At 42.8% G+C, this 17,893-nt stretch overlaps 1 protein-coding gene across 1 annotated transcript in view; it reads right to left on the bottom strand.

Moving 5' to 3' along the window:
- Positions 1-17,893, bottom strand: part of LOC115132431 (arf-GAP with coiled-coil, ANK repeat and PH domain-containing protein 3-like) — a 91,474-nt gene that overhangs the window by 2,751 nt on the left and 70,830 nt on the right. The window contains exons 11-23 of the mRNA XM_029665075.2: positions 10,667-10,782; positions 9,988-10,039; positions 9,445-9,545; positions 9,112-9,223; positions 8,676-8,884; positions 7,169-7,333; positions 6,806-7,023; positions 5,913-6,014; positions 5,722-5,823; positions 5,318-5,547; positions 4,990-5,099; positions 4,657-4,767; positions 4,393-4,454 (exon numbers count right to left, since the gene is read on the bottom strand). Of these exons, the coding sequence (XP_029520935.2) occupies positions 4,393-4,454; positions 4,657-4,767; positions 4,990-5,099; positions 5,318-5,547; positions 5,722-5,823; positions 5,913-6,014; positions 6,806-7,023; positions 7,169-7,333; positions 8,676-8,884; positions 9,112-9,223; positions 9,445-9,545; positions 9,988-10,039; positions 10,667-10,782 (1,690 nt within the window). The remainder of the gene's footprint in view (positions 1-4,392; positions 4,455-4,656; positions 4,768-4,989; positions 5,100-5,317; positions 5,548-5,721; positions 5,824-5,912; positions 6,015-6,805; positions 7,024-7,168; positions 7,334-8,675; positions 8,885-9,111; positions 9,224-9,444; positions 9,546-9,987; positions 10,040-10,666; positions 10,783-17,893) is intronic.

Genomic DNA, 17,893 nt, shown 5'->3' with positions numbered 1-17,893 from the left:
GGGGGAGTGTTAAGTTGTAGTGACAGGGGGAGTGTTAAGTTGTAGTGACAGGGGGAGTGTTAAGTTGTAGTGACAGGGGGAGTGTTAAGTTGTAGTAACAGGGGGAGTGTTAAGTTGTAGTGACAGGGGGAGTGTTAAGTTGTAGTGACAGGGGGAGTGTTAAGTTGTAGTGACAGAGGGAGTGTTATAATAGTGCTATAGAAAGAACAGAAGAAATGAAGCAATAAGCAGCGGGAGAAGTTAGGTGTTGAATGAGTCACATCTTCCATTTATTTTCACTATTTTCTCATTTTAGAAGACATTAGGAAAAGGAAATTAACATAAAGGTAGTGTAAGTTAATTAAAGATACAGAGTTCACAAACAATATACAAACAACATGTACAGAGGTAATTAGTAAAAAAAACATTTTTTTTAAAGACAATACAGGAAAGTTTAAATTTACATGTTTCAAGCAAGCAGTTTTAAGTGGTAATAATTGTTTAGCCTATTTACAGCATAGCAGTCATCTAGTCAACCTATGGTCTAGTCAATCCACTCACTCCGATACACTGTACAACATGTAAACCTTTAGTGGCTTGACGCAAATCATTGGCATTTTTTGGTCATACCATTGTTTCCTAGATCTTTCATTGAGTCTAATATAATCTACTACTACTCTTTTTGTCATGAACTGCACAGTAGAAGCCAAAACTAGAATGACATTGATAGTTTAACAGACATATTCAAAAGTTTTTTTTTTTTTTACTGCTTATTTATTTTCTGCTCATAAATTACTTGAAGAACGTAATGTGGTCTTTGGCTTGAAGTAAACTCGAGCAACCCAAACGCAATGTAAAAACATCAGTTGTTACTATGTAAGTCGCTCTGGATAAGAGCGTCTGCTAAATGACTTAAATGTAAATGTACTAGCCTACAGCAAGAACAACTCATGTAATTTCCTGATCTAGATGATTTCAGCTCTGGAACATGATGTAAACATGTGGTTAGGTCAGTAAGCAACTGCACAGTATCAAGGTAAACATGGAGGACTGGTCATCCTCTGACTGTGTGTACACAGGCTGTGCTTACATAACAGGGTATTATGTTGGTATTCAGGGGAGCTAGAAAGTTTTACATAGACCAAGCTTTCTCTCCTGTTCTAAATGGCCTGTCAAAGTCAAACTATGCCTGTATGTTATGGGGTAGTCTATCCAATATATCTGGTTCAGTTTGACAATAGACTACAGATCTAACCTTTACAATGTCTTACTTACTATGTACAATTGTCATGATTTGGCAGCACATTACACAGTTATCATTACACAATATATAAAATATTAACATACACGGATGAATGAAGTAAACAAAACCAACAGGGCTTTGAAAGACCTGGGCAACAGCAACCCATGCACTATTCAAGCAAGAAACCCAGAACAAATCTAATATTGTATAGCCATGATACATCAAACATAAGTCAATGTTTGGCAAACATACAAATACTGTAATACATGTCAGTTTAAATATTATATTAAAAAGGTCCGTCTCATTGCAGTTTGTAAGGTTTCTATTATAAGATTGTGAGTTGTGGTTGTCTTTTCCAAAAAGAGACATGAAGAAATGACGGTAAAGGTTAAGTGACCTTGTGTGTGAAAGCTCAGGAAAATAAAATCTAACAAAATATTTCCAGTTTAAAAAAATACCATCTGCATCATATTGTTCAACATAATACAAGAAATACAGAGTATCTGTATTTAAATTATCATTGCACTATTGCTCTAGGCAGTTCATAAATGATGGTAAAAACCTACACTAGTAAATTAAAATGCCAAAAATAAATTAAAATCATTATGGGTAGGAAAAGTGCATAACGTTGCTTTAAAATCCATGTAAAAGCTTTACTTTAAAGTGTCTCCATCAAGACAAGTACACATTTATGACATATAATCCATATATCATCCATTCTCAATCACAGTTATTATTTAGCTTCATTGTTACCCCTTCAAATCACCCCTTTTTAAAACAACATGCGTGTACTAAAGAACCATCTCATGCCACAACACAGCTGGAGCAGAATTAATATGTTTGTAATAACTGACTAGATACAAAGACAACGACTTTCAGGCCTTAAAATGAATGTGTTGAATGTCTGCTTTCATAGTCTACCCTTGACAAGACTACCATATGCTGATCTGGTATTCTTATATAAGCAGGTCGATTCTTATATAAGCAGGTCGGTTGATGATAGTTACAGTGCATTCTGAAAATATTGAGACCCCTTGTCTTTTTCCACATTTTGTTACATTAGAAGCCTTATTCTAAAATGGATTCAATAAATGATTTCCTTCATTAATCTACACACACTACCTCAATGACAAAGCTAAAATTGTTTTTTAGAAATGTTAGCAAATGTATTACAAATAAAAAACAGATACCTTATTTACATCTGTTTTCAGACCCTTTGCTATGAGAATCGAAATTGTGCTCGGGTGCATCCTGTTTCTATTGACCATCGTTGAGATGTTTCTACAACTTCATTGGAGTCCACCTGTGGTAAACTCAATTGATTGGACATGGTTTGGAAAGGCGCACAATTGTTTATATAAATGTCCCACAATTGACATTGCATGTTGAGCAAAACTCAAGCCATGAGGTGGACGGAATTGTCTGTAGAGCTCTTAGGCAGGATTGTGTTGAGGCACATATCTGGGGAAGGGTAGAAAAACATTTACGCAGCTTTGAAGGCCTCCATCATTCTTAAATGGAAGAAGGTTGGAACCACCAACACTCTTCCTAGAGCTGGTCGCCTGGCCAAACTGAGCAATTGGGGGAGAAGGGCCTTGGTCAAGGAGGTGATCAAAAACCTGATGGTCACTCTGACAGAGCTCCAGAGTTCCTCTGTGGAGCTCTGAGAACCTTCCAGAAGGACAACCATCTCTGCAGCACTCCACCAATCAGGCCATTATGGTAGAGTGGCCAGACGGAAGCCATTCCGCAGCGAAAGGCACCTAAAGACTCTCAAACCATGAGATACAATATTCTCTGGTCTGATGAAACCAAGACTGAACTCTTTGTCCTGAATGCCAAGTGTTACATCTGGAGGAAACCTGGAACCATCCCTACGGTGAAGCATGGTGGTGACAGCCTCATGCTGTGGAGATGTTTTTCAGCGGCAGGGACTGGGAGAATAGTCAGCATCAAGGGAAAGATTGAACAGAGCAAAGTACAGAGAGATCCTTGATGAAAACCTTGATGCTCCAGAGTGCTCAGGATTCAGACTGGGGTGAAGGTTCACCTTCAAACAGGACAACGACTCTAAACAAGACAACAACCCTAAGCAGCTAAGACAACGCAGGAGGTGCTTCGGGACAAGTCTCTGAATGTCCTTGAGTGGCCCAGTCAGAGCCCAGACTAGAACCCGATCAAACATGTCTGGAGAGACCTGAAAATAGCTGTAAAGCAATGCTCCCCATCCAACCTGACAGAGCTTGAGAGGATCTGCAAAGAAGAATGGGGAAAAACTCCCCAAATACAGGTGTACCAAGCTTGTAGCGTCATACCCAATAAGACTGTAGGCTGTAATCGCTGCCAAAGGTGCTTCAACAAAGTACTCAGTAAAAGTTCTGAATATTTATGTAAATGTAATATTTCCATTTATTTTTTATACGTTTGCAAAGAATTTAAAAAAACTGCTTTTGCTTTGTCATTATGGGGTATTGTGTGTCGACTGATGAGGGGGAAAAAAATACTTTAATACTTTCCGAATGCACTGTAATGTGCAACATATTGGCCGGATCTGGTCTTTGGTTAGGAGCGCACCACCCTACCTTGAAGACCACAAGCAAACACCTCTCCAAATAAATATAGAGCAGCTGAATTAACTTGGCTTGACATGGGTATAAGTAGGATACAGATGGTATAGTAAAGATGATTTAAATGAACTTATGAAGTCATATTAAAAACTTGGTCCCTAACCATTTGTGACAAATGAACTAACTCTGAGCAAATTTAGCCATGAAGTCAACCGTACAGTTTGACATCATGACAGAGTTAATAATACTGACATCCTATACGTTGATGAGCCTGAGGGAATTGTAGTTGGTATATTCTGGTGCCACCTCGTTTGAAAAACGTTAGTTAGCCAGAGTATTGGCTAGAACACAGACAGCAGCCTGTGGGGAATCTTGACAAAGAAAGGTGTGTTTTATTCCTGTACAAGATTCAACACAGGGCTGCCACAGTCCTGGTATACTATTGGCTTCCCATCCAACCATCATCTGAAGGGAAAGCTTGATTCATTGGACCAGAACTAAGTATTGTGATTGACTTCTAGCAATCAGCTATGTGGAGACAGATAAACTCTTGTATGCATTTCTTATATTGCTGTTCTGTGGAGCTGCTGGTGGGGTATTGACCTGGCTGGCCGAACGGTCCCTCTGACTCCCGCATCTCTTCATTCATCTTGGCCAGTCGCAACCTTTGGGAAGAAAGGGAAGGGGGAGAGAAGGGAAGGAGGGGTCGGACACAAACTGTTAGATGGATTCACTTAAACTTCCCAGAGGTGAGGAGCTACAGTAGATTACCATGCTAACCTCTGGTCATAATATGTATTTTAAAGTATCGTGTGTAGTTGAAGCTGAGTAAGTTGAGGGACAGGGTGTTGTGTCCCACAAACTCACAAGGTGACGATGTCTGCATTGGCTGCCTGCACAGCGATACTCAGAGGGTCATGTCCATCCTCATCCCCGTCGTTCTGCGTGGCTCCTCTCTTCAGGAACAAACACACCTGCCTGTAGAGGGCAGCATGGAGACAGATCAGACGTGAACATGCAGAAGCAAATCTGTACTCAGCATCTTTGTCTTGTTTGCTATCTAACCCGAGGAACAATGTAGAAAATAACTGAACAATAATCAGCGTTGCATGCTACACCATTGTCCATGGAAATGTTCACTTGTGGCTCAAAACAAGACATTGACAATAGAGAGAAGCGTTATGCCTTGGCACTACTCACCCTGTGTGTCCCAGATATGTGGCGTGGTGTAGTGGCCCCCTCCCCCTTGCGTCTCTTTGGTTGACGTCAGCTGCATTCTGGAGCAGGAACTCACAGGCTATCAAGGAGCCCTGGAATGGAACACAAAGGTTCTGAGGCTCTCGCCATGTTGCCAAATAAAGCACAATACAATGTGAGAAAATATTGTGATCATGCATAGACATACTGTATGGGTAGATGTATACATTGATGTTTCAACATAATGCGTCCATGTAATTTATTGTGAATGACTAGAACTGCCTTTGCCAGTGTGCCAAGAACACACCTGCCTTTCATTACAATGACTCACCCCGAACACAGCCTGTATGAGTGGGCTCTTGCGATCATCCTCGTCGTTGACGGAGTTGATGTCAGCCCCGTGGGCCAGCGCCTCAGCCATGACGGGCAGGTTGCGTGCCTGGGAGGCCTTGTAGAGCAGCGCCCCAGGGTGGAGCTCACGCCCATCCTCTGGGTCCGACTGGGTCTCGGTCTCTGGCTCCATCTCAGCCTCTCCGCTAGAGTCCTCTGACACCTCACACTCTGCAGAGAGAGAAGCAGCAGAGTTACAACTAGGATTCAATACAACTTCATTTATGCCCACAAGGGCAAATAAGGATGAAAATGGCATTTTAATACTAAATATGATGGCTGAACCTATGTTGTACATTTCATTTTCCATCCTATCCTTTACAGGTATGTAATTTCTCTTCTTACCCTCCTCTGTAACACTGTCCACCACTGAGCCGAACACCAGGATATCTGTGCTGCCGTCTGTACTGCCGCCCAGGCCACTGTCACTGCTCAGACCTGCAGGGCCAAAAGGAGCCAAGCCAGGGACACGTTAGTCACTGTTGCTTCTAGCTATTTCGTGTAGTGTCTGTATATTAGATGGGTAGGTAACTTACTACGAGGTCCAGATCCTGTGTCGAAGTAAGAGAAGAGATTGTCCAGCTCGTCTGGACAAAACAGTGACTCTCGTCGGAACTTTCTCTCTAGAGCTGAAGCAGCTGTAAAGCACAACGAGGGAATGTTTAAATGTACTGGGTTGTCATTGTCAACTTTTTGTTTAGCACAATTACGAGTATGGATACAAATGAGAAAATGAGGAAGGTATCCTTCCTCTTGTGCCAGGAGAGCTATTATGGTATGAAGGGGTTAAACCAAGGCCTCATACCTTTTAAAGGGTTAATAAATTGTGTTATGATAAACTGTAAGGTCTCTTAGGAGACCTGTGTGTGTGTGTGTGTGTGTGTTAACACCTGTTTTTTGTGTTGTGCCCTTCAGACACTATCAGAAGGCAGAAACCACCTATGCTCATACTCCTCCTGTCTGGGCCCCACCTGGCTATCTGGTTTTCTGAGAACACAAGGCTACCGCCTGCCTGATGAAAACAGCCACCTGTCAGAAGATGCTTAGACTCGTTCACCTTATCATGACCCGATACTTGTGATGAAAGTTTCAGCCAAACTCACTTCTGAGCTTCTAATTGCTTACAAGATAGTTGCTGCTGTCAGGGGGAGGTTAGATTTATTCAAATGTTGTTGCCAGGGAAACTTACGCAAGGAGGACTGGGGAGGCTATATGAGTTACATGTCTTAGACATTTTGCAGAACCTGGGGAGAGCTATCATATACTGTACTCTGTACCAACTTCTGCCTACAATTGTATTACTAAAGGAGAATTGTAATACTTAAACAAAGAGTCTGTTTCCTATATATATATATATATATATATATATATATATGTTTGATAATTATATAGACCTGATCATCTGTTGAGGAAAATGACCAACCGGTACCTGAGGAGAGGGTGGCAGGGGAGGCGCTGCCCGGCTCCTGGCGGTATTTCCGTCGGGTCTTAGGCACTGTGGTGGCGCTGTTGTGTCTCTGCCACTTCTTCACACTCCACCGGTGCTCCGTCTTCCGCCCGCCGTTCACAAGCACCTCGGTGGCCCCCAACTTCTTCAGGAACTTCTTCTCCACATACTTTGATTTGATCCACGCCTCCTTCTCCTGCCTATAAGGGATAATAGGAAATACACATTCAGTGTTACATACTGTACCAGTGAGGACATTCCCAGTCTCCTTTAGTGAGTAATCGGGATATTCACAGGTGAAACCAGGTAGAGGCATTTAAATGCTGTGTGTGTGGCAGTCCTTACCTGGAACTTGAGGGCCCTGGTTTCTTCAGGCCCTGTGCCTCACATGCTCCCTCATAGATGTGGTTGATGACACTGTTTCCCAGCTCGCACATCAGCTTTAGTAACTCAGGTTCCCATGAGTCCAACATTAGAGAGCGCACCTTGGAGCAGTGAACCCCCAAACTCCTGTAACAGAGACACATGAGAAGTGACATTTGGAAAGTCTTCAAGCGTTGGCATTTGAATCACGTATGTATTCAAGTTCCATGGCTGGAATTATTACTGGGTAGAACGCATTTTAAGTTAAGTGTTGTTGACAACACTAGGACCATATTGTTTCCTTGCTTTGCTTGTAATAACATTAAGGCAGATGTAACAGGCAAAATTGCCTGTTCGTAACAGGCTCCCCTAATAAGCAACACTGGAAGCTCCATGACAGTTCTGTTTCAAGTTGTCTTATACTGTGACATGGGATGAATAGCTGCAAAATGGGTTTCAAATCACTCAGGCGTCATCCCCAGAGTAGCTGCCCTCAATGTCATGCAAATCACCACTCCACCAACAAAACCCTCTGGTATCTAGGCAACTGCAGTGCGGCATGCCAACAAAAAAAAGACAGCGAGACAGTCTGTGTATTCTTCCTCCTCCTAATGGGAAGCCTTATGTGATTTCATCTCACCACTAGAAGAAGACCGGCTATCTGACAGAATATTTAACAGATGGTCCAGAGGAGGTGGTGATTACATACTGATAGCATTGATCTTTGCTGCATCTCTGCAGTAAACAGTCAACACCACCAACTGCTGAAATGAGGAAAACTTTCCCATCTAGCCTAATGCTAGTGTGTTGCAGCTACAATGTATGCAGTGCTGGAGTGAACCCTAGAGCTATGGTATTAAAGACATTAGAAATAGGAATCTTTATCTTGCTTCGGCCTGATTGCTAATCGGGTGTGGTTCAACAATTACGTACTTTCACCATTAAAGGGATGCCATTCTAGTTTATAAACATAAGTGTCTCAGTTCTGCAGTGCTTATTGCCTAACTCCCATCATGTTTACTCACGCAATGAGCTCTCCCAATCAAACACAGCCTGATCCAATAAGCGGTGTTAAGCAGCCTAGCCACACATTAATCCAAGCAGAGGTGTGGCTGAACGTGCCCTATGCTAGCAGATGACATGCTAAGGCTAAGACACCCTTTAGGCCATTGGCACTCTCATATTCTTAGATCCAAGAGACCGGCACATGTTCTAGAACACAGAGTCACAAATGACCCCTCAGTCACCCTGTGGTAGTGCAACTATCTGCAATTACATCCTCCACTGGTTTACAACCACAAGTGCTTTAGGATAGTCCATGGTCCATAATACAGTAGCCTATGTCTAGCCAGTGAAGTATGCCTTTATGTACTCTCTTAAAGACGAGCTAAGCAAGAGACTTTGGGTATGGCTTATGAGACTAGGCTTTACAGATACAGACAGTATCTGGATGCCAGAGCAGGATGCCCTCCATAGAGGCAGACCTTACCTGTGGATGCCGGAGCACTCGATGCAGAGCAGGATGCCCAGGTTGATGGAGGCCCAGTGCGGGTCGGCCTGGCCACAGTCACAGCAATACTCATTGCCCGGGAGACACTGTATACGATGCAGGATGGTCTCCCCCCTGACACTGCGTTCCCGAGGCTCGCTGGCCGAGTCGATACTGCTGACGGAAGGTGAGGCTGTCCTATCCAGACACTATTGGTGGGAAGACAGACATGGTAAACTAAGAGAGGCAAGCATCATTCTCTGAGGCATGACAGTCTTGATTTATCTCACAGGTGATAACTGTATCCCTTCATGCAAACGTATAAGCTTATAAATGACATCTGTCATGATATAAAAGATGTCTAGATTAAAGAAAAGGTAAGAGAATATTAGCATTTGTTTGACAGTTAGGTCTGTAGCTAGATAGACCAACTGACCTCGATGTAGTGGTAGTCTGGGCTCTCCCTGTATGCTGAGGCAATGCTGGCCTGCACTGCTTGGATCCAGGCTAGCCGAAGCTTCTCTGACTCCGCCTGCAGCATACAGCTCCTGTAGAATGGAAAGACAGACCCATATTACAGCACACAGTCTCTCAACAGTACAAAACTATAGCCCCTTGCCCTCTTAGAAGAAGGAGAACACTTTATTGGCCATTTTCTTAAGATTTTACCTAAAGGGATTTACATCAATTTAACTAAGTAAAATTCCTTGGAACAAAAGTGAATTTATTTAGTTAATTCCATAATATAAGGGCACTAAGAACAACATACTTGCTGGGGGAGACAACCTCAAAGCAGAACCTCCTCTCAATGTCCTCACAGGGCTTGACAGAGCACAGCCTGAGGTCCTCCACCACCACCGTCAAGGAATCCTATTGGTCAATAACAGTGAAAAGGGCCCGGTCAGTAAATCAGTTGAATTATTCATCATACCAACATTATGCCCACTGTGTCCTTGAGTGAGATGTGTTGTTTGGATTTCAAAGTCTCTCAGTTGACCACCTTTTCCTATTTAATCCAATGTGCTGAAGCTCATACGGGTACACTGACACTCACATTCTATATCCCACTATGGATTGATGTGAGGGTCTATATGAGAGCGTAGGAAGGGTCTTTTGGGACAGGACTCTGAGGAGTAATAAGCTATCCTATAACAGTCCTCTGCCCTAATGCAGTCAGTGTTGACAGAGGGAGTGTTGTATTTCGACAATATAGATCAGTGACTTTCAGGGGAGCTCTTTACCCCATTAAAGTTGCACGTAACCCCCCAAGGGACCCAGATTAAGATGGTAGCTAGTGGATATGTGAACTTGCCTTCAGCTTCTTCTGATAGACCAGCTGACTGTTCTGGATGGAGAACCACCGCCTGAGAGAGAGAGAGAAATTAATAAAACATGCATGTTAAATGGATATCCTTCTTCCATTAGAAGGTGCTGACCTGCCGAGTTGAAATAATGTCACTCTCTACTCTCTAGCCACCACAGTGGTCGGGATGAGTTAAAGCGCATGTGAATGAGCTCTTCCTTTCCCTTGAGCTGCACTATATAGCAGAGAGTAATTCACAACACGTGTGGTTTGGCTCACATCTAACCTCTTTAGAGGGCTGCACTGTCAGGAAACAAGACAAATGGAGTAATACATTGTAACGCCCTAGTAGAGAGCATCAGTGGGAGAACCGCCTAAGGGGAGAAATAATGTTCTAATGGATCGAGTGTTTCCATAGGCAGTAAACTATTCCCCACGACGTGAAGTCAATGCTAGCAAGTATGGCCAAGTATGGTTTCCTAGGGAACAGACTACTTACTGAAATAATCTGGGATAAGTATTTATTTAGTTCGCTATCTATGGTATGTCTACAGAAAATCCACAAAACATTCCATTGTCAAGATAGAATTAAAATCAAAATGCTTTGACCACAATACACTAATATAGTATGCTTCGAAGCTAGAGTGTAGCTGGCTTATGGAGAGTTACTGATCAGTTGTCTACTTACCTGTTCCACGTCTTAAAGGCATTGCTGGCTCTCTTAAACAGGTACCCCTCCATCACCACGCCATTGGGCGCGTCCACGTTGAACAACTCTGCCTTCGAGTCGTCATACGAGAAGTCCTGTCAGAGAAGAGAGAGTGAAGTTAACCCTGTTGTTCATGCTACCACTTACCATAGGAAGAAGAGACAGTCAGTGTGACTAATAATGTCCCCGTCAGTGAGGGGACATATAGGAGATTGGAGATTCTCTTTCTTGAACTACACTGGACAAAAATATAAATGCAACATGTGAAGTGTTGGTCTCATTTTTCATGAGCTGAAATAAAAAGAAATCCCAAATTTGTGCACAAATTTGTTTATACATCCCTGTCAGTGAGCATTTCTCCTTTGCCAAGAACAATTCATCCACCTGACAGGTGTGGCATATCAAGAATCTGATTAAACAGCATGATCATTACACAGGTGCATCTTGTGCTGGGGACAGTAAAAGGCACTCTAAAATGTGCAGTTTTGTCACACAACAAAATGCCACAGATGTTTCAAGTTTTGAGGGAGTGTGCAATTGGCATGCTGACTGCAGGAATGTCCACTAGAGCTTTGCCAGATTATTTTATGTAAATCTTTCAACCATAAACTGCCTCCAAAGTCATTTTAGAGAATAAGTCCAACCGCAGGCCACGTGTATGGCATCGTGTGGACAAGCAGTTTGCTGATGTCAACATTGTGAATAGAGTGCCCCATGGTGGCGGTGGGGTTATGGTATGGGCAGGCATAAGCTACGGACAACGGACACAATTGCATTTTATCAATGCCAATTTTTATGGACAGAGGTACCGTGACGAGATCCCGAGGCCCATTGTCGTGCCATTCATCTGCTGCCATCACCTTGAAATCTGACACAGCGGTTGCATTAAAGAGAAGTTTATCTTTAATTCTGTGAATAACACTTGTATCTTTTATCAATGTTTATTATGAGTATTTCTGCAAAATCACCAGATGTTTTGGAATCAAAACATTACTACACGTAACGCACCTATGTAAACTGAGATTTTTGGATATAAATATGCACATTATCGAACAAAACATACATGTAGTGTGTAACATGATGTCCTATGAGTGTCATCTGATGAAGATCATCAAAGGTTAGTGATTAATTTGATCTATATTTCTGCTTTTTGTGACTCCTATCTTAGGCTGGAAAAATGGCTGTGTGTGTTTTTGACTTGGCTCTGACCTAACATAATCATATGTTGTGCTTTCGCTGTAAAGCCTTTTCGAAATCGGACACGATGGGTAGATTAACAAGAAGTTTATCTTTCATTTGCTGTATTGGAATTGTTAATGTGTGAAAATTACATATTTGTAAAAAATATTTTTGAATTTCGCGCACTGCCTTTTCAGCAGAATGTTCCGCTAGCGTAACGCCTGCCCTAGAAAGGTTATTGATAAGGCCAAGTATTCGGATGCTATAGACAGAAGTTGGCAGATTGGCTGTACCGACTTCAGACGAGTCCCAAGACGCTTTTAGGGGTCATAGAGCAAAACAGAGTACATCCTTGTGTTTGTGAGAGTCTCATCTTTCCATAGAGGGTCATAGGTTTTAGGCCAAACCGTTCGGACACTACAGCCAATTTTGTGAGAAGACCAATTTTTGGGATGTCTCATGGTCTGACAAACACCAGTCTAGCTCTGTCACCTTTCACCGCAGTTACGGAACTGCGACATCGGCTGATGCGGTAGATTGAGACGCATCCAGCACAAAAAAACGGATATCTCTAGCTTAAACTGACAGATTTTTATGGGGAATTTGTATTATGATAATTCGATTTTCAAGGGGGAGCGGACATCGGCTCTAGTTAATATCCATTGGGGTCGGCTTGTGGTGTGATTATATTACCCCATAGTATGTTGTACCGAAGTTGACTGGCTGAAAGAGAACGTTATGACGTTATGACTGTAACTACTGTTCCCTGAAGGAGGGAAACGAGGTACAAAACCTGTTTGGGCTTGTGCCGCCCGTTCCTGGGCTCGGTGAAGAGTGGTATTAAATGTATCACCTGTGGAAGGTGGTGCTTCCAGCAAGGTGAGGATTTCATTGGCCTTGTCAGGCGTGATTGTAGATCCTTTTCCCTCCTTCAGGGAACGGTAGTTATAGTCATAATGTTACGTTTCCTTGATCCGGCCTTTGGCATTCTAGTTGTCAATTTGTTGAGGTAATCTGAAGAGATTTCATCCCGTGCTTCCTGAAATACCTCCCACAAGTTGGATTGGCTTGATGGGCACTTCTTACGTACCATACGGTCAAGCTGCTCCCACAACAGCTCAATAGGGTTGAGATCCGGTGATTGTACTGGCCACTCCATTATAGACAGAATACCAGCTGACTACTTCTTCCCTAAATAATTATTGCATAGTTTGGAACTGTGCTTTGGGTCAATGTACTGTTGTAGGATGATATTGGCTCCAATTAAACTGCGTCCACAGGGTATCACATGGCGTTGCAAAATGGAGTGATAGCCTTCCTTCTTCAAGATCCCTTCTACCATGTACAAATCTCCCACTTTACCACCACCAAAGCACCCCCAGACTGTCTTGTTTTGCACGCTTTGTACAAAATAATAAAATAAAGTACGACAGGATATTTCTTAACGTAGCTCTTTATTAGCTAGCTATAACTGGCATGTTCACATGGCTCATACCATGATCAACTGACCATGACCTCACCACCTGGATAGTCTTAACCAATCATAGTATGATGCAGCGGTAAAATGCATCCAATTACAATTCAGTATGTTTACACATATGAATATTACATCCCCTTCTTTTAAAACATACTAAAAATGTTTTACATATTCTAAGCGTTTCTTTTGAATACATGCTCTGTAGTTTGAACTCAAGGTAAGTAACCATTTATACTGCAAACTGCACCAACTGAATCAACATAGACTCTGAAACAATGATTCAGCATACTGTTACTTTTAGAACAAAGGATTCTCACCAACTCAGTTTTCACTGTAGCAATGGCATCTTAATAACATTTCAAACAAATACAATACTAAAGCATTTCAAGTCAACTTTTCAATAACACGTTTGCAGTCAGGAACTCTTTTAGGGCAGCAATCTGCCTACACCCTTTGACATTTCACAGCTCTGGGACAGCTCTGGGCTTGACCTCTCTTCCTGACCTTGTGTGATATGGTACTGAGCATGCTTCTGTATCAGTCAACAGTTCTTGTGGTGTTGCAGGTAAGTATGGTGTATGTTGTGCTGTGTGTGTGTTTAGTCCATCACGTTCTCTTTCAGGGGAACAGTTCATCTCATCAGTGTGTTGTTCTTTTGTGTTCAGTAGGTGACGACGATTGCGCCGGTACACCGCTCCTTCTGTGGTGGGGACGTGATATGAACATTCAGTGTCAGCTGGCTGGATGACGACTGCCCGCAGTGGTATGCAGGGTGGTATGCTGCTGGCATTAACTACTTCTTGCAGTAGCACTGCCCCTAGTCCATACTTCGACACATCCACTTGGAGTCTGAGTTCTTGGTTGGGGTCATAGTAGGCAAGGATTGGTTCTCTCGTGATCAAGTCTTTCACTCTCTGGGAAGAAATGTCATGTTGCTTGTCCTAGAGAAACTCACTGGGCTGCTTTAGCAGCTGATGCAGGGGTGCATTAGCATTGAAGTGGCTGGGTGTGAACTTGGCTAAGTAGTTGACCATGCCAAGCACTGTTTCCAGCTCTGCACAGTTCTTTGGTGGCTCCATTTCTTTTATGGCTGAGATCTTCTGTGGATCTGGCTTGATTCCATTCACTGTGAGAAGATGTCCGAATTAGCTGACCTCTGTAGCGCTGACTGTGCTCTTCTCGGGGTTGAGCCGGACTCCTCTCTCGCGGGACCTTTGCAGCATCGCGAAGAGGTTTCTGTCGTGTTCCTCTTTGGTTCGACCATAGACAAGGATGTCGTCCACAATTGCCACAACTCCTTCGAGGCCTTCATACACTTTGTTGATCTTTCGCTGAAACTCGTCTTGGCTTGAGATAATCCCAAAAGGCAGGCGACGGAACCTGTAGCGTCCAAACGGAGTGTTGAAAGTTGTGAGCTTAGATGAGCTTGACAGCCCAGTAGTCTGATCTGGCGTCCATGACACTGAAGTAGCGTGCTCCTGCTAGCTTGTGTGTGATGCCATCTAGCGTCGGTAAAGGGTAATGGGGGGTGTTTGATACTCTGAGCTTGCCTGTGCGTGCTTTCTCCACCACCACTAACGCGTTTACCCAACCTGTCACTTCTGTAACCTTGGTGACTATGTCAGATTGCTCCATGCTCAACAACTCTTTCTTCAGACGGGTGCAGAAAGCAAGGGGACTCTTTCTCGGTGAGTAGACCACAGGGGTTGCGTCTGGGTCAAGGAGAATGGTACATTCTCCTGGGAATAGTCTTATTCCTGTAAAAACATCAGCAAACTCCTCCATTACATTTTCTTTCTCTCCTGGTGCTGTCTCTGATAAAACTAGGTCGATAAGGTCCATGCTTTAAGACCTAGCAATGCAGGTGCTCGAGTGTCAGCAATGTAAAATTCCAACACCATGTCACTTTCCTTGTATTTGCATTTGAAAGTGCATGTGCCTTTTACTGGGAGCTGTTCACCACCATAACCAGTCAGTCAAATCAAATCAAATGTTATTGGTCACATACACATGCTTAGCGGACTGCTCATGGTGGGCTGTAGCTCACGCTCAGATGTCAAGCTGCAGTACTGATTCAGAGGAATAATGTTTACTTGTGCACCAGTGTCTAGTTTGAACTTTAGCTCTGTGCCTTGTGTTCCTATCTGAATGTCAGCAAAGGCGTGCTCTGTCTCTGATATGTGATTTTTCTGTGTCACTGAATCAATAAACAGTTCCTCAGCATTTGACTCTGACTGACATTTCATCTTCAATCACTGTGTGTACTGTTTCTCCATGGTAAGATCTGCACACTTTTGCAAAGTGATTCCATTTTCCACATTTTATAAGGGCAAAAGGCGAGACCCATATGCAGACACAGGAGGCAGATGGTTGAGCTCCGATATTTATTTTAGCAAAAGGGGTAGGCAAAAGGCAGGTCGGATACAGGTGATAGTTCATAAACCAGTTCAGAGTCCAAATGGTACAAGATGATAGGCAGGCTCGTGGTCAGGGGCAGGCAGAGTGGTCAGTCAGGTGGGCTCAGAGTCAGGACAGGCAAGGGTCAAAACCAGGAGGGCGAGAAAAGGGAGTTAAAGCAGGAGCTGAGACACACAAACGCTGATTGACTTGACAAACAAGACGAACTGGCACAGAAAGACAGGAAACCCAGGGATACAGTCCCGCAAAACCTTCCAATTTATTATATTTAAATGGTTCTAAAGTATTGTTTGAATTTATATATTGTAAGATTTCTGGTTTGCTCAGATAAATGATTACATGTCTTTATTGCTCTAAATCGACATGTTATTTTGCCTATTTTTCTTTTCGGTCTAGATAGATGGTGGACTATATTCCTAGTATTTACTCAATGTTTGTCTCTTATCAACGGAATACTGTTGTGAATATAGTTTGGCCATTTTAAATCGTACACATTGTGAAATAAAATGAGCATGTTTTTTTTATTATCTTGTTGATTGATGACCAACCAAGAGCATTGTGCATGACTACAACAGAACCATATCTCCACCTTAAAACAATCCTTGCTGCTTTGTTCTGTTCAATCTGCAGCCTCCTAACTTCACATGCTGATGCATTTCCCCAGACCACAGAACAGTAGTTCACCTGACTCTCAATTAATGATTGGGTTGTTTGACCACAGAACAGTAGTCCACCTGACTCCCAATTAACTCTTGGGTTGTTTGCTTAAGAATCTTTCCCGGTAAATATGTAGCTATCCTTCTGATCATGCATGCAGTTTAAGTAGACTATATCCATGAATGTTCATCAAAGCTAAAATATGAATATTATTTATGTTGACTAAGTTAAAACCTCATGTATTTTGTTAGGAAGGCTACATACATTAACCTGAGCTATAATGCAACCCTTTCCTTGTCAAGTGGAGATCAATAGAGCATGTATTCATTATAGTTGAAGTTACTACGACACACAAACTCAGATTTTAACATTGGATTAAAATAGCCAGGGAGTTACTCTAGAGTCCCGATACAGTTGCCTGTTGAGGTAAAAAAAAAAGTATCCTTCACCGATCAGACTTGTTGATTCAGGCAACGCTTTTCCTTCATGATGGGATACAGTATTTTCTCCCGTCATTGATCTCGGTGGGGAAGTGATCATTCATTCCAAAATCAGGGTTTCTGATATCTCTGATATCTCTGGCCCTGCTCTTTGCCATTCCCTGTTGCTTAAAATATTCAAAACATGCAATAATAGCCCGTGTCCTATTCCCAGAGGCCTTGCCCATTCTATGGACTCTGGAGGAAGTGTCCTATTCCCAGAGGCCTTGCCCATTCTATGGACTCTGGAGGAAGTGACATTATGTTCGACATCAGTGGGCAGTTTCAGTTGAGTTGACATAACATCTTGAACAGTGTCTGCTGTTGTCATTCTCCGGTATCCTTGAAAAGATTAGATTGTCCCGCATTGATCAACACCGTACATCAAGGAAAGATTTTTAAAGTTGTTTGTTCTACCTTTGCACCACCTCCACCTTGCTATGAATAGAGTCTACAGTACCTTTCAGCTCCACCTTGCTATGAATAGTCTACAGTACCTTTCAGCTCCACCTTGCTATGAATAGAGTCTACAGTACCTTTCAGCTCCACCTTGCTATGAATAGAGTCTACAATACCTTTCAGCTCCACCTTGCTATGAATAGAGTCTACAGTACCTTTCAGCTCCACCGTGCTATGAATAGAGTCTACAGTACCTTTCAGCTCCACCTTGCTATGAATAGAGTCTACAGTACCTTTCAGCTCCACCTTGCTATGAATAGAGTCTACAGTACCTTTCAGCTCCACCTTGCTATGAATAGAGTCTACAGTACCTTTCAGCTCCACCGTGCTATGAATAGAGTCTACAGTACCTTTCAGCTCCACCTGGCTATGAATAGAGTCTACAGTACCTTTCAGCTCCACCTTGCTATGAATAGAGTCTACAGTACCTTTCAGCTCCACCTTGCTATGAATAGAGTCTACAGTACCTTTCAGCTCCACCTTGCTATGAATAGAGTCTACAGTACCTTTCAGCTCCACCTTGCTATGAATAGAGTC

The sequence above is a fragment of the Oncorhynchus nerka genome, linkage group LG7 (assembly GCF_034236695.1).
Source record: "Oncorhynchus nerka isolate Pitt River linkage group LG7, Oner_Uvic_2.0, whole genome shotgun sequence".
Classification (NCBI taxonomy): domain Eukaryota; kingdom Metazoa; phylum Chordata; class Actinopteri; order Salmoniformes; family Salmonidae; genus Oncorhynchus; species Oncorhynchus nerka.
Note: the sequence above shows the minus strand (reverse complement) of the source record. Positions and strands in the feature narration are given on the sequence as shown.